General features: G+C 36.6%; 1 protein-coding gene across 2 annotated transcripts in view; it reads right to left on the reverse strand.

Annotated features, from left to right (window-relative positions):
- Positions 1-13,057, reverse strand: part of VPS8 (VPS8 subunit of CORVET complex) — a 233,285-nt gene that overhangs the window by 76,624 nt on the left and 143,604 nt on the right. For both annotated transcript variants that reach the window (XM_046658305.1, XM_046658304.1), the window contains one exon: positions 3,620-3,767. In XM_046658305.1, coding sequence (XP_046514261.1) covers positions 3,620-3,767 — 148 coding nt within the window. The remainder of the gene's footprint in view (positions 1-3,619; positions 3,768-13,057) is intronic.

Raw genomic sequence — 13,057 nt, forward strand, 5'->3', positions numbered from 1 at the left:
TCACAAATCTTGTCTGTGTAGTGAGAAGATCCTATTAAGGATGAAAATACTGCATGATAATAAATAACGAATTCATACCTTAGTAGTACGCTACTTTACAGTATAATATGCAAATATTTGGCCTTCTAGTTTTATAGTGGCCCATTTGGCAGTTCTAACTGGACTACGTTCATCCATTTTTTTTCACTGATCTATTTAAAACATTGTTACACATCTGAATAAGGTCTATTGGAGAAAAAGTAACACATACACATAAATAGTAATAATATAAACCGGAAATTGGTAAGTGAAATTATACACACAACATTTAGAACAAAATGACAAAGAAAACACTCCACGTCAACTTGAGGGATCTTAATAAAATTTAATAAATTAAGAGTTTCTACTAAGTGAAAAAGACATACCAATTAAGCTAAGAAGACAAAAGAAAGAAAATACACACAGAAAATAATGCCATAGAAAAGAAACAGAGAAACAATGGAGAAGTTTAACAAACCCCAAATTAGTTTTTGAAAAAACTAATAAAGTAGAATAAAACTTTCTTAGTAGTAAGAAAAAAGAGAGGCCCAAATAACATGTTAACAGGTTAAGAGATTAAAGGAGAAAAACATGTGATCATCTCAATAAATGCAGAAAAAGTCTGATAAAATGCAGCACCCAGTCTTGACAAAAACAAAAACAAAACACAACTGGGAATGGAACTTTCTTAATTTAATAAAAATTATCTATTAAAATTCTATAATAAACACCATATTTAATGTAAAATGTTAGACACGTTCGTTTTTAAATCAGGAACAAGGCAAGCATGCATACTGTCACTGCTTCTACTCAATAATATCCTAGAGCTCCTAGACATCTGATAAGAGGCAGAAAAAAGTATAAGACTGGGAAGAAAACAACCCAAAAGTACCATTATTCTCATAAAATATCTTTGTCATTAAAAAATCTAGAAACTAGTTGAATGAAAAAAGAACTCAGCCTGGTTACCAGATACAAAACAATGCACCAAAATTATTAACCTATAGCAGCAGCAATCAATAAAAAATTTTCAAAAAATTTCCTTTCACAATGTTAACAAAAAGTATAAGTTTCTAGGAACAAATTTAAGAAAATGTGTGCAAGAATCTCATATAAAATATTATATAGAAGTAATAAAATCTCACCAAACAGCATAAAAGATCTTTTGAAAAGACAACCGTATTCCTGAATATGGAGACTCAATACCAGAAGATGTCAATCTCCCTGAATTAATCTACAAATTCAATGTATTTTTTCATCAAAATCCCAGAAGAATTTTTTTTAAAAGAACCTGATAATGTGATTCCTAAGTTGATGTAGAATAGTAAGAGGCCAAGAGTAGCCAAAGAATTTTAAAGAGAAAGAATGAAGGGGGAAGACTCTTATTTCAAATAATAAGCCTTATTGTAAAGCTGTATTAATTAAAATATGTGGTATGGGTATAAGGAAAGACAAATAACCAAAGGAACACAACAGAATCCACAAACAGATCTACGTATATTTGGGAGTTTGGTACGCAGCGGTGTGGCATTATAAGTCAGTGAGGAAAAGACAATAAAATGCCTCATGGGCCATTAGCTATGGATGTGGAAAAAAATATACAAATCTCTCATGATCTGTTTACAAAAATAAATTCCCGATGAATTAAAAGCCTAAATGTAAAAAGCTAAACTATATAACTCATATAAGAGGATATCTTTTATGCCATAAAATTATGAAAGGAAATAAGACACACAAAAAAGTTTAAACCTTACAGGAAAAGACTGATAAAATAGAAGTCACTAAAAACCAAGTTAAAAGACATGCCACAAAAGACTGCAAGAAGGCATATCCAACACACCAAATCAGCAAAGGATTAGAGATGCAGAAATGAGAAAGAAACAGAAATCAAGCAAAGGGCAAAACCTCAGTAGAAAAAAGGGCAAATGATATGAATAGATAATTCAGAGAAAAGAAAATCAAAAGGGTCATTAAATATATGGAATAATGCTCAATGTCATACGTAATCAATGATATCCATCACACGGGTAAAAATTAAGAAGTCTAAAAATATTAGTAATCAGTGAGAATGTGGAAAAACAGCAAATATCAAACACTGATGATGAGAATAGAAACAAACAGAAAATCAACTTGGTAATATCAGTAGAATTAAGCTACTCTATTGTTTCAAGAATTTCACTTCCAGATGTATTATTTAGAGAAACCTCACATGGAAACACAAGGAAATATGACACGGATGTATAATGTAGCGTTGCTTATAAAGTAAAAGACTGGAAGCAATATGAATGCCTATCGATAGGGAAATAAATAAGCTGTAGCATATTCACTCAATAGAATATTATACAACCATTAAAATGAATGAACTAGATCTAGATGTATAAAAAATGATAGGTTTAAAAAACATTTAATGAAAAAAGAAATTTGCAATGAGATATGTATTATGATACCATTAATAAAAATTCCAAAAACACGTAAGACTGTATCATGTATTTTATAGATCAACACATAAATAGGAAAAATAAAAAACACGAATGGGAAGAAGAAACTTCCCATCGTGAGGTTGGTGGGGACCTCAGGGGAGAAGAGGGGAATGTGATGCATAAAAGGTGCTTTATTGAATATTATTTATTCACATCTATAATTCAGGCTACAGGTAAAAAAAAAATGTTTTATTTAAAACAAACCAACAACAAAACATCAAAGATCTGAAGCCAGTACGGCAAAATGTTAACAACTATAAAATTGGGTTGGTGGGTATATAGGTATTTGATATTCTGCATATTTCAATATATTTGAAATATTTCATAATGTAAAAATTTTAAAGTGTGTGGGCAGTTCAGGAAGTGGATAATAAAAAATATAGCTTACTGTTTCATGAGTATTGATAGCAAAGGAAAGGAGGTATAATGGTAGTTTAAAAATAAATCTCTTTTTTTTCTTTTTTTTGTGAGAAAGATTGGCTTTAAGCTAACATCTATGCCAATCTTCCTCTATTTTATGTGGGATGCTGCCACAGCATGGCTTGGCAAGCAGCGCTAGGTCCACTCCCAGGATCCAAACTTGTGAACCCTGGGCCACCAAAGTAGAGTGCACAAACTTAACCACTGCCAGCCACCAGGCCAGCCCCTAAAATAAACTTTAAATGGGGAATGTACTAGCTTCTCATATGGAAACAGGAGAAAACAAGGGAAGAGAACCAAAGCAGAGCCTGTGCTACGGCTACTGAATTCCCTTCAGCCTAGTCAGTCTTACGGCGCAGCAGGACTATCTCACCATCAGTGCCTGCGAACAAGAGCTTGGTTTTCTCCTTTTAATATGTTTCTTGTATTCCTTTTTCTAGGCTTATCATGTTGGTCAGAATAGCTGTGAAACTTGATTAACAACAATGACGGACATGTGCTGTTTCTGACTTTACTAAATAGGGAGGCAATGAAGAGCATGTGCCATGGAGCCAGTCTGTCTGGGTTCAATCTTAGGTGCTACCACCTTTGAGCTTCAGCTTAGGCAAGTGGTTCACTGTGTGAGTTTCCCCTTGCTCCCTGTAAAATGGTGACTGATTAGGAAAAGCCCACGCTTGTCTCCACTACACTACTGGTCTCACCTGAATAGTTTCCTCTAGGCGGTAGCACTCAAGGACTTGCAGCGTCTCTATAACTTGGTCCGGGTTGAACTGACAGAGCAGCTCAATGAACTGCTCTGTAATACAGGGAGATATTTGCAGCAATTCTTGATTTACATGAATACCTTCCCTGAAAGCATAAAAGGCAAGAGAGTAGCATTATTTATTCACATCTATAATTCAGGCTACAGGTAAAAAAAAAATGTTACCTTAAAACCAAGACTATCTTCTGGTCAGGAAAAGTTGTGAATTAAAAGTCTCCCTGTTACTTAGGTTAGCAGTAAGTTACGTCAGAGGCACTCTAAATCACAGTATTTCTCAGTTTACACTCAACAATTAAGGAAATAATATTCCATGAAGGTGCCTCTGAATAACACCAAAAGACACACTGTTGCTCTAAAAGAAACAAAGATCGACCCAATTCAGTTTAAACGATTTGATCCCTGAGTACCTGTACATAACAAACCATCTTCCAGTCTCACCAGCACTCCCCGCTGTCCTTCCCTCGCAGCACCAAACGCACCATAATGTAATTACTTTTTAATTATCTATCTTCTCTACAAGACTATAAACTCGGAGGGCAGGCATGAGGTATCTTCTCACTAATGAATTCTCAAAGCCTACAACAGTGTCTTGCATGTAGTAATGGCTAACTATTTGGGTGTTGTTAAAACAAAAAATTGGATGAATAGTAGGATACACAACATTTATGGGTTCATTTGCCTTGTCTGCCAGCTATTCACCAAGTTCACTAGTCATAGTGCCCACACAGAAGCTGTGGAAGTAGAGGATTAGCTGTATCATGGAGGACACTCAACTACGGGTGGTCAAAATGAACTATTTAGAAAATCAACTGTTGTTCACGGGAGACCTAAGAATCATCTTCTCTCTTGTTTCAAAACAAATCAGTTCCTACTGAAAGTCCTATCTTCTCTTCGGAATTCCTCAACTGAAGCTCCTTATATAAAGAATTGAAATAGGGTTAATAAGACACAAAATGACTGCTTGGGAAACTGACCTTCTGAAGAAAGGTTAAGGCAGATTGTCTAAAGCAACACTTGCCAGCTTTTCTCATATTGTGGCACAGAGAAAGCAACAATATTTGTATGGCCCATCAGAGTAAAATAAGATTGATGACAGGGCACTCTAGGTGCCTCAAGAACCACCCCACGACCCGAGGGGGTCAGTCTCTAAGAACACCTGGAGCCCACGCACAGCACACCAAGAGCCATAGGTGGGAATCTCTGGACTCCAGAGAGAAGGATCTGGGCTTCTAAATATTCTATAAATGATGGTAAAGAGCCCTCTTATTTTTACTAGTAAGAGACTTCAGTTACAGAAGAAGGAATTATATTTACATATGGGTAATCCTTCCTAAATGAAGAGCTTGGTGACACTCACTCTTGACTAGAGGTTGGGTGATGAGCTCAGTAAGTTCTACTGCTCGATGCTTTCAATACTTGCTGATGGGCTAATTCACTATCTCTTCAAATTAACTGTCAATCCCAAATATCGAATTTTCAATTTTTTTTTAAATTTCACAACTGCCTTTAATGTGGAATTTTGTTAAGTGACTGGTTATGCCCTATGGGGACCACTACCTTAGTTCTTATTATATAATCTGAAAATTATCTGTTTAATTACACTATAAACTGGGAAAGCAAAGACCGTGTTGGTTCATTGTTATTTCCCCAGTATTAGCATAGTCTTGGCACATAATAAATAGGTGCTCAGTAAACATACATTGAACCGAAGTGAACTGACTGGAAATAGTGTACCGGATTGCATGCAAACAGAGGGAACGAAATATAGGATAGAGGGGTGAAAATTACAAGGACTAGGGCTATAAAGTCAGGTAAAGCTAGGAATAAATCCTGTCAGAAAGTTCTACATGGAGAAAGCAGAAGACGCACATGATAAACCCAGGGAAATGATAGTTCTGTACGTAGGATCAAGGTTGTGTCTCAACAGAACACTATTAGGTAAAAGAGAAAGAGAATGCTAACAAATGTTTCTCGACATTAAGGTGAGCCAGTGTACTTTCCAGATGTCTCTGCCATATTGTAAGTGGTGTTAACATTTTATCTACACCAGACTTCCGCTAATATGTCTTATAAATGCAAGGCTATGGAACAAATTAAGATTAGACATAAGCATGTGCCAATGAATCAGAGTATTTAATTACTTCCAGAACATTTATTGACAAAACTCTTTACAAGTACTGAAGATGTGAATATGCATCAAACCAAGCAAATCACCCAGATGAATAGATTTTGATGCGTTCATCTGGGAGCGAAATAATATGTGTGCTGGGAAATGATCGGGCAACATCAACATAACCAAACCTTTAATAAATAAACTGTAGCATTAATGAATTTACACCCATTTCTGACTGCTATCAGTCTTGCATATAAATACAATTTGTTATATCCATTTCCCAAAGCTATTTCTGTTAGTCTTCTATGAGCTGCCTACTTTGCCATATACCCACTGCTAACTTTAATGGCTGTCAAAATTACATATTTTAGACCTAAAGCATACCTACTCTTTGGGAATTTCTATTTTAATAACAGCATTGACTTAAAAGATATAAACATTTAAGTATATATAAAACGGAGAATTTTACAAGGCTTTATCTTGTCAGCTTTAAAAGAAAGCATTTGTCTGCCTTGTGAAATACACAACACATACATACCAACCACACCCCAAAATTCAGGTTGAAGAAAATATCTATTCTTACTTAGGTTGTGAAAATAATTTAAAATTATAATCTTGCACATTAGGCCATTTCTGGGGAAGGATGAACTACCAGTTTTGAAAAAATTACATTAAATTGATTCTAAAATTTAAATGCTGATTTCAAAATATTTGCCAGAGAAAATAAAAGCTGTGCAGGAATGAAAAAAGTCTGGTTGAGTCCTTCCTCCTCATTCTAAATACCACACAAAAATAGTCTAGACTACTCTTCTAGATTTCCAAGGAAGAGGATTTCACAATTTCCCTCAGTAACTTGTTTTGACAACTAGGGTCACCTCAGCTTAGCCTAAATCCTGACTACTTGAATTCTCTCCTTATTCCCACAGATCCAGTCCTTAGAGGTGGTGGCATACTAACGACTACTTGGTACCTTTTAGACTGAGAACTCAGATATATCACTCACAACACACAAGAGTAAATTATTTTCCATATAGTTTTAATTCAAAGCAAGCTGCTTCACAAGGCTGCTCAGCTGAACTTTTAGCCCTCCATATACATTCCATGTTAAAGATGCCACAATGTAATCCTGTGTCAACTGAACAAAACATGAATGAGCATGCCAATCTGCCTGAAAAATACTTCAGATGTGGTTATTATAAGTAGCAAAGACAGTACCTACAAAATTTATATGAAACTTTAACATAGTTACAATGTTCCACAAACTGGACAGGCAACTGGCTTAGATGGAAACCCGTCCTGTGGGAAGAAGGAGCGCAGTAGCATGCTTTGGTCTCTCTGAGCTCCATGATGACCCATTACACTGTGCACAGCTGTCAGTACCCCTCACACAGGAAGAGCCACAATCCCTTATAAACTTTTACGAGGCACAGACCAAAGCAGACAAGTGTACCATTTGTCTAACAGCAAAGATTCTGCTGCACCAAATGATGTAACAGCAGATCGAAGACAGATCTGTAGGGGATTTGGCCACTTTCCATCTCCAGAGTTTGATTAATAATCAAGTGTCCAAATGTCCTCCTTTAAATCTTAAAAGAAATTTTGTTTTCTCTCTGATATTCATAAAAAAGTATACTGTTTTGAATGTTCTCCTACATAAGCAGGAAGAACGGCTTTATAAGCTAACAGAAATACGAGCCCAATGACTTTAGGGGCAGAAAAAATAATTTAGCTCCATAATCTTATCAAGTTTTGGATCATTCCAACGCTGTATAGATTTCAGTTAAAAACTCATAGCATAGCTAAAACAAATTTTCCAAAGTTCCACTATTCATAACACTAATAAGAAGAAAACTGCAGTTACCTGTAATGTATATTTTCTTCCCAATGCAAAGCTCTCATCACTAAAATCTGCTAGCAATCCTATTAGGAAAGATTGTCTTAATGTGACCCAAGTAGAAAAAGACTGGAAAGACGCAGGTCCTGGCATCTCCCCATAATACTTAAACTGGTGCACTTTCAGGTTTAGGTGAGAAACCCGATGTCATTCTCTGCCTCAAGTGATAGATGGAATTGGAAGAGATGGAAGAGCGGCAGTTCTGTGACCTCACCACAGAGACATTCTTTAAACAGTTTCCAGAAACAGATTTTGAACTGAAGCTGGGTCAGACTACTATAAATCTATTATGATATCCACATATAATTCTGAACATATAGAGAACAAAGACTTCTGGTTTCTGGTCTGGCATGTAAAGACATTGAAAGTTAACACTTCCGTCCTCAGAGGAAAAAAGCCGAACAAACTGAAAATCAACAATCCTTCCTGGATCCATCTGAGTATTGAGGTCACAGGGCAAACTGCCACCACCCAAATTAGAAAGAGACAGACAGCAGATATAAAAACCACAGCTTACTGGAGCAGAAACCACTGCTACTGGAGACAGTACTGGGTTAAACTTAATTAAACCGTAATTGACGAACTGCTGGAGGTTCAGTGTGGAAACCTGAGAGTTAAAAATTCCAGGGGGGCCAAGTCTTCGGGGGAAGTTCCCTCACTTTCATGAGTTTTACCTCCAGGAGGCCCACCAGGTTCTCACTGTGAAGATGAGAGAAAAATCCCATCATGCTTCTAGCAGTGGGGTGGGGAAAAGCGGCCATTTTGAAATATACCCAGAGAATTTTGTTCTTCTTAACAAGGCCTGCTATTATGGACTGAATTATGTCCCCCCAAATTCACATGTTAGGGTTCTAACTTCTAGTACCTCACAATGTGTATTTATTTGGAAATAGGGTCTTTGCAGATAGAATTAGTTAAGTTAGGATAAGGTTACGCTACAGTAGGGTGGGCCCCTACTTCAATATGACCAGTGCCCTCAAAAGAAGGGGAAATTTGGACACAAACATACGCACAGGAACAACACCATGTGAAGATGAAGGCTCAAATCAGGGTGATGCTTCTACAAGCTAAGGAATATCGAAGATTGCCAGCAAACCACCAGAAGCTAGAGCAGAGACACAGAACAGATTCTTTCTCACAGCCCTCTAAGGAATCAACTCTGCCAAACCTGATCTTGGACTTCAAGCTCCCAGAACTGAGACAATAAATTTCTGTCATTTAAGCCATACAGCTTGTGATGCTTTGTGAAGGCAGCCCTAATAAACAAATACAACTGCCCTCAAGGGAAACTAGTTTACCAGAACCTAACTGACTGGGGTTTTACTAAAGCTTAACCAAGCTGGGGGAAGAGGAATAACCAACTCCAGCCCCTTGTAGCTTTCCATGTGGGAGAAAGAAAATATTCAACTCCAGGCCCCTCCAGCCTTCTGCTTCACTTAGAGGTAGGGAGAGGTACTACGAAGTACTTGGGAAGGTCACTGCCCGGGGCACAGGCTCACTAAAGACTGAACACTAATCACAAGACTATAGAATGCCTCCCCTCCCACCACACCTCACCACCACATCAGTAGGGCTCCTGTACAGTAATGGGAATACAACTGAAAAGAACTACACATCTCAGATCTTACTTTAGAAGAAGTCTCTAGGGAAACCCAGAGAATGACCAGGGAGACAAAAACGAGGACATTTGAGGAAACTTCAGCCTCAGACACCTACAGCTATAGCAAACAGTAAACACAGCTTAACACCTAGCCAGATAAACAGAAAACTTCACAACAAAGGTCTGTTTACCTCAGTTCCTTTTATGCAGTATATCATGTCTAGCTTTCAATAAAAAATTACAAGACATACTAAAAGACAAAAAATACAGTTTGACGAGATCTAGCAAGTATCAGAACCAGACTCAAATATGGGAGAGATGTTGGATTTATCAGATGGGAATTTAAAGCAATTATAATTAACATGCAAAGGGCTTTAATGGAAAAAGTGACATGTAAGAACACAAGGGTAAAGTAAGCAGAGAAATGCAAACTCTAAGACAGAAACAAAAGAAAATGCTAGACATTAAAAACACTAAAAGAAATGAAGAAACCTTTCATGGACTCATCAGCAGCATGGCCACAGCAGAGGGAAGAATAAGTGAGTTTCAAGCTATGTCAATGGAAACTTCCAAAACTAAAATACAAACAGAAAAAAAGACTCAGGGAAAATAAACGAGAACAGAAGATCCAAGAACTGTGAGACAAATATAAAAGGTGTAACATACACATAGTGGTAATACCATAAGGAGAAGAAAGAGAAAAAGGGACAGAAGAAATATTTGAAGCAATAATGACTGAGAATTTCCCCAAATTAATGACACATCCTAAACCACCAATCCAGAAAGCCCAGAAAATACCTAGTAGGATACCGAAAAATCCACACCTACACATATCATATTTGAACTGCAGAAAATCAAAAACAAAGAGAAAATCTTGAAAGTCAGAGGGAAAAGAAAACCTTTACGTATAGAGGAGCAAGGGAGAGAATTACATCAGACTTCTCTTCCTAAACTATGCAAACAAGAAGAGAATGGAGTGAAATACTTAAAGTGTTGAAAGAAAAAAATCACCAACCCAGAGCTCTGTATCCAACAAAATTCTCCTTCAAGAGTGAAAAAGAACTATTCCCTCAGACAAACAAAAACTGGGGGAGTATGTCATCAGTAGATCTGCCTTTCAAGAAATGTTAGAAGTTCTTTAGAAAGAAGGAAAATGATATAAGTTAGAAATTTGGATCTACATAAAGAAAGAGTGTTAGAGAAGGAATAAATGAAGCTAAAATAAAATCTTTTATTTTTCCTATTTTGAACTGATCTAACAGAAAAGAGTTTGCCCAAAAGAATAATAGTAACAATGTATTCAGTGATTATAGCTTATGGATAAGTGAAATAAATGACAGAATGTCATACGGGACATGAGGGGAGGAATTAAGAATCCTCTGTTATAAGGCACTTGTACTATCCAAGAAGTACTATAGTGTTATTTGTAATTAGACTTGTATTACTTATAATTGTGTATTGCAAATTGAAGGGCAGCCACTAAAATATTTAAAAATGTACATATAATTGATATACTAAGAGAGGAGAAAAAATAGAATCACATAAAAAGCTCAATTAAACCCAGAGAAGGAATAAAAAAAGTAGAAAACCAAAAAAGAAACCAAAAACAAGGCCAAAGAATAAAAAAACAGTAACATAAATAGAACAGAAGAAAGGGTAGGATTTTAAAAGCCACAAGGATCTTGAAATGTGTCCTTTTCATTGTAAATAGAAAAATATGGGTATTTGGAAAGACTTCTTTAAATATAAATGAAGCACATTTTTTGAAACTTTAATATATTGCTCTTACACGGCAGTCTTCATTGTTTCAGAAGTTTTAAAAGCAAAGAGCAGACCCTTCTAAACTACTAACAATTGCTCTCATTTTTATTATTAACTTAAGCAAATCTATGGGGACAAAGAATATAGTGAACAATAAGATATCTACATCTCTCCATATCCTCTTAGCAACCATTCAATCATACACACTAATAGTATGTGTGTACACTATGTAATGTTAGTATTTTTCGAGTTTAGCATTATTTTTACACTCAGATTGCCAAGCTTGCCAGTTTGGCATTCAATTATGCTCAGACACCTCAACGTTTAGCCAGCCCTGGTGGTCTAGTGGTTAAGATTCGGTGCTCTCACCACCACGGCCTGAGTTTGTTTCCTGGTCAGGGAACTGTACCATCCATCCGTCAGTTGTCACACTGTGTTGCTGTGATGCATGAAAGCTATGCCACTGGTATTGCAAATACCAGCAGGCTCACCCATGGTGGACAGGTTTCAGTGGAGCTTCCAGACTAATACAGACTAGGAAGAAAAACCTGGCCACTCACTTCTGAAAAAATTGGCCATGAAAACCCTTTGAATAGCAGCAGAGCATTGTCTGATGTAGTGCCGGAAGGTGAGAGGATGGCGTAAAAAGACTGGGCAGGGCTCCACTCTGTTCTACACAGGTCACTAGGAATCAACTTAGTGGCAATAACAACAACAAACCGTATTGTTTATTTAGCCATCTGCTCCATCCTCCTTTTTAAATAGCTTTTTCACTCTGTAAATGCTAATAAGGATATTTTAATATTAACTTTTTTCTTTCACAGTATTTCCTTAAAATCTATTTTCCAAAATGGAATTACTGGATCAATACACATGTATAACTTGAGAGCTCTTAATACATACAGGTAAACTGCTTTTAAGAAAACAAAGTGGACTAAGAGGGAGGAACACATATGCAAAGCGAAGATGGACAATGTTTAGTGTATCCTATGAACAAACAGTTCAGTACTGCTGAGAAATAAAGGGGAAAAGAGAAGCGGGAGAAAGGAAGGAAATGAAACTGGATAGATACGCCTGAATCAGAACGAGGCAGGCCTTGTGCACCATGAGGAGTTTAGATTTTACATTGGATAATGAAAGAACTTTGAGAAGGGGAAGAAGAACATTATCATTATTTGCCTGCTTGAAAATAGAAGTAGAAAAATTAGGAAGGCTGGTTAGGAGACCAGGAGAGAGATGCTGAGCGCCTGAACCAGAGCAGTGTGGGGTAGACGAGAGCAGGACTCACAGGGAAGAGATATCCAAGAGGCAGATTCTGATGACTGGTTCTGTATGGTGTGGCTGAGAAGGTGGGGTGGAGTGCGTAAAGAACGGCGAAAAAATTGTCATCACTCTCAGGATTTATTTAAGACACTTATACTGTAATTGTCTGCTTACTCGTCCATTTTCTCCATTAGAATGTAAATTCTCTCAAGGCAGGGCCCCATCTTATTCTCCATTTTATCTCCCATGCCTGTCACAGTGCTTAGTAAGCTGCTGTTACTCAGTAAATTGTTAAATGAAATAAATGAGTGGATAATGTCATTTGCTAGGAGAGAAAATAAAAGAGAAGGAACAGGTTTGGATTGAAAAAAGTGAGTATACTTTTGAGCCACTTCAACCTCTAGCACAACACTTAGCAGATGGCAATCTTATTATAAAGAATTATTGAATAAACAAAAGAAGAAATAAATGCATGTAGGCTATTTTCTTTCTATCACCTATCTATCTATCTATCTATCTATCTATCTATCTATCTATCTATCTACCTACCTACCTATCTGTCTGTCTGTCTATTTTTGGAGATGATGTGTTAGGATTTAAAAGGTTGAATCTTGAGCTGCTGGCAAAATACTAACCAAAGATTCAATATCTGGTAGTGAGCCTAGCCAAGCTGACAGGCACTCACTGAAGTAGGAATGTATTTTTATATGTCAAAGTTCATAAACATAATGTTCTAATTTTTAAT

This window comes from Equus quagga, chromosome 4 (assembly GCF_021613505.1).
Source record: "Equus quagga isolate Etosha38 chromosome 4, UCLA_HA_Equagga_1.0, whole genome shotgun sequence".
Classification (NCBI taxonomy): Eukaryota; Metazoa; Chordata; class Mammalia; order Perissodactyla; family Equidae; genus Equus; species Equus quagga.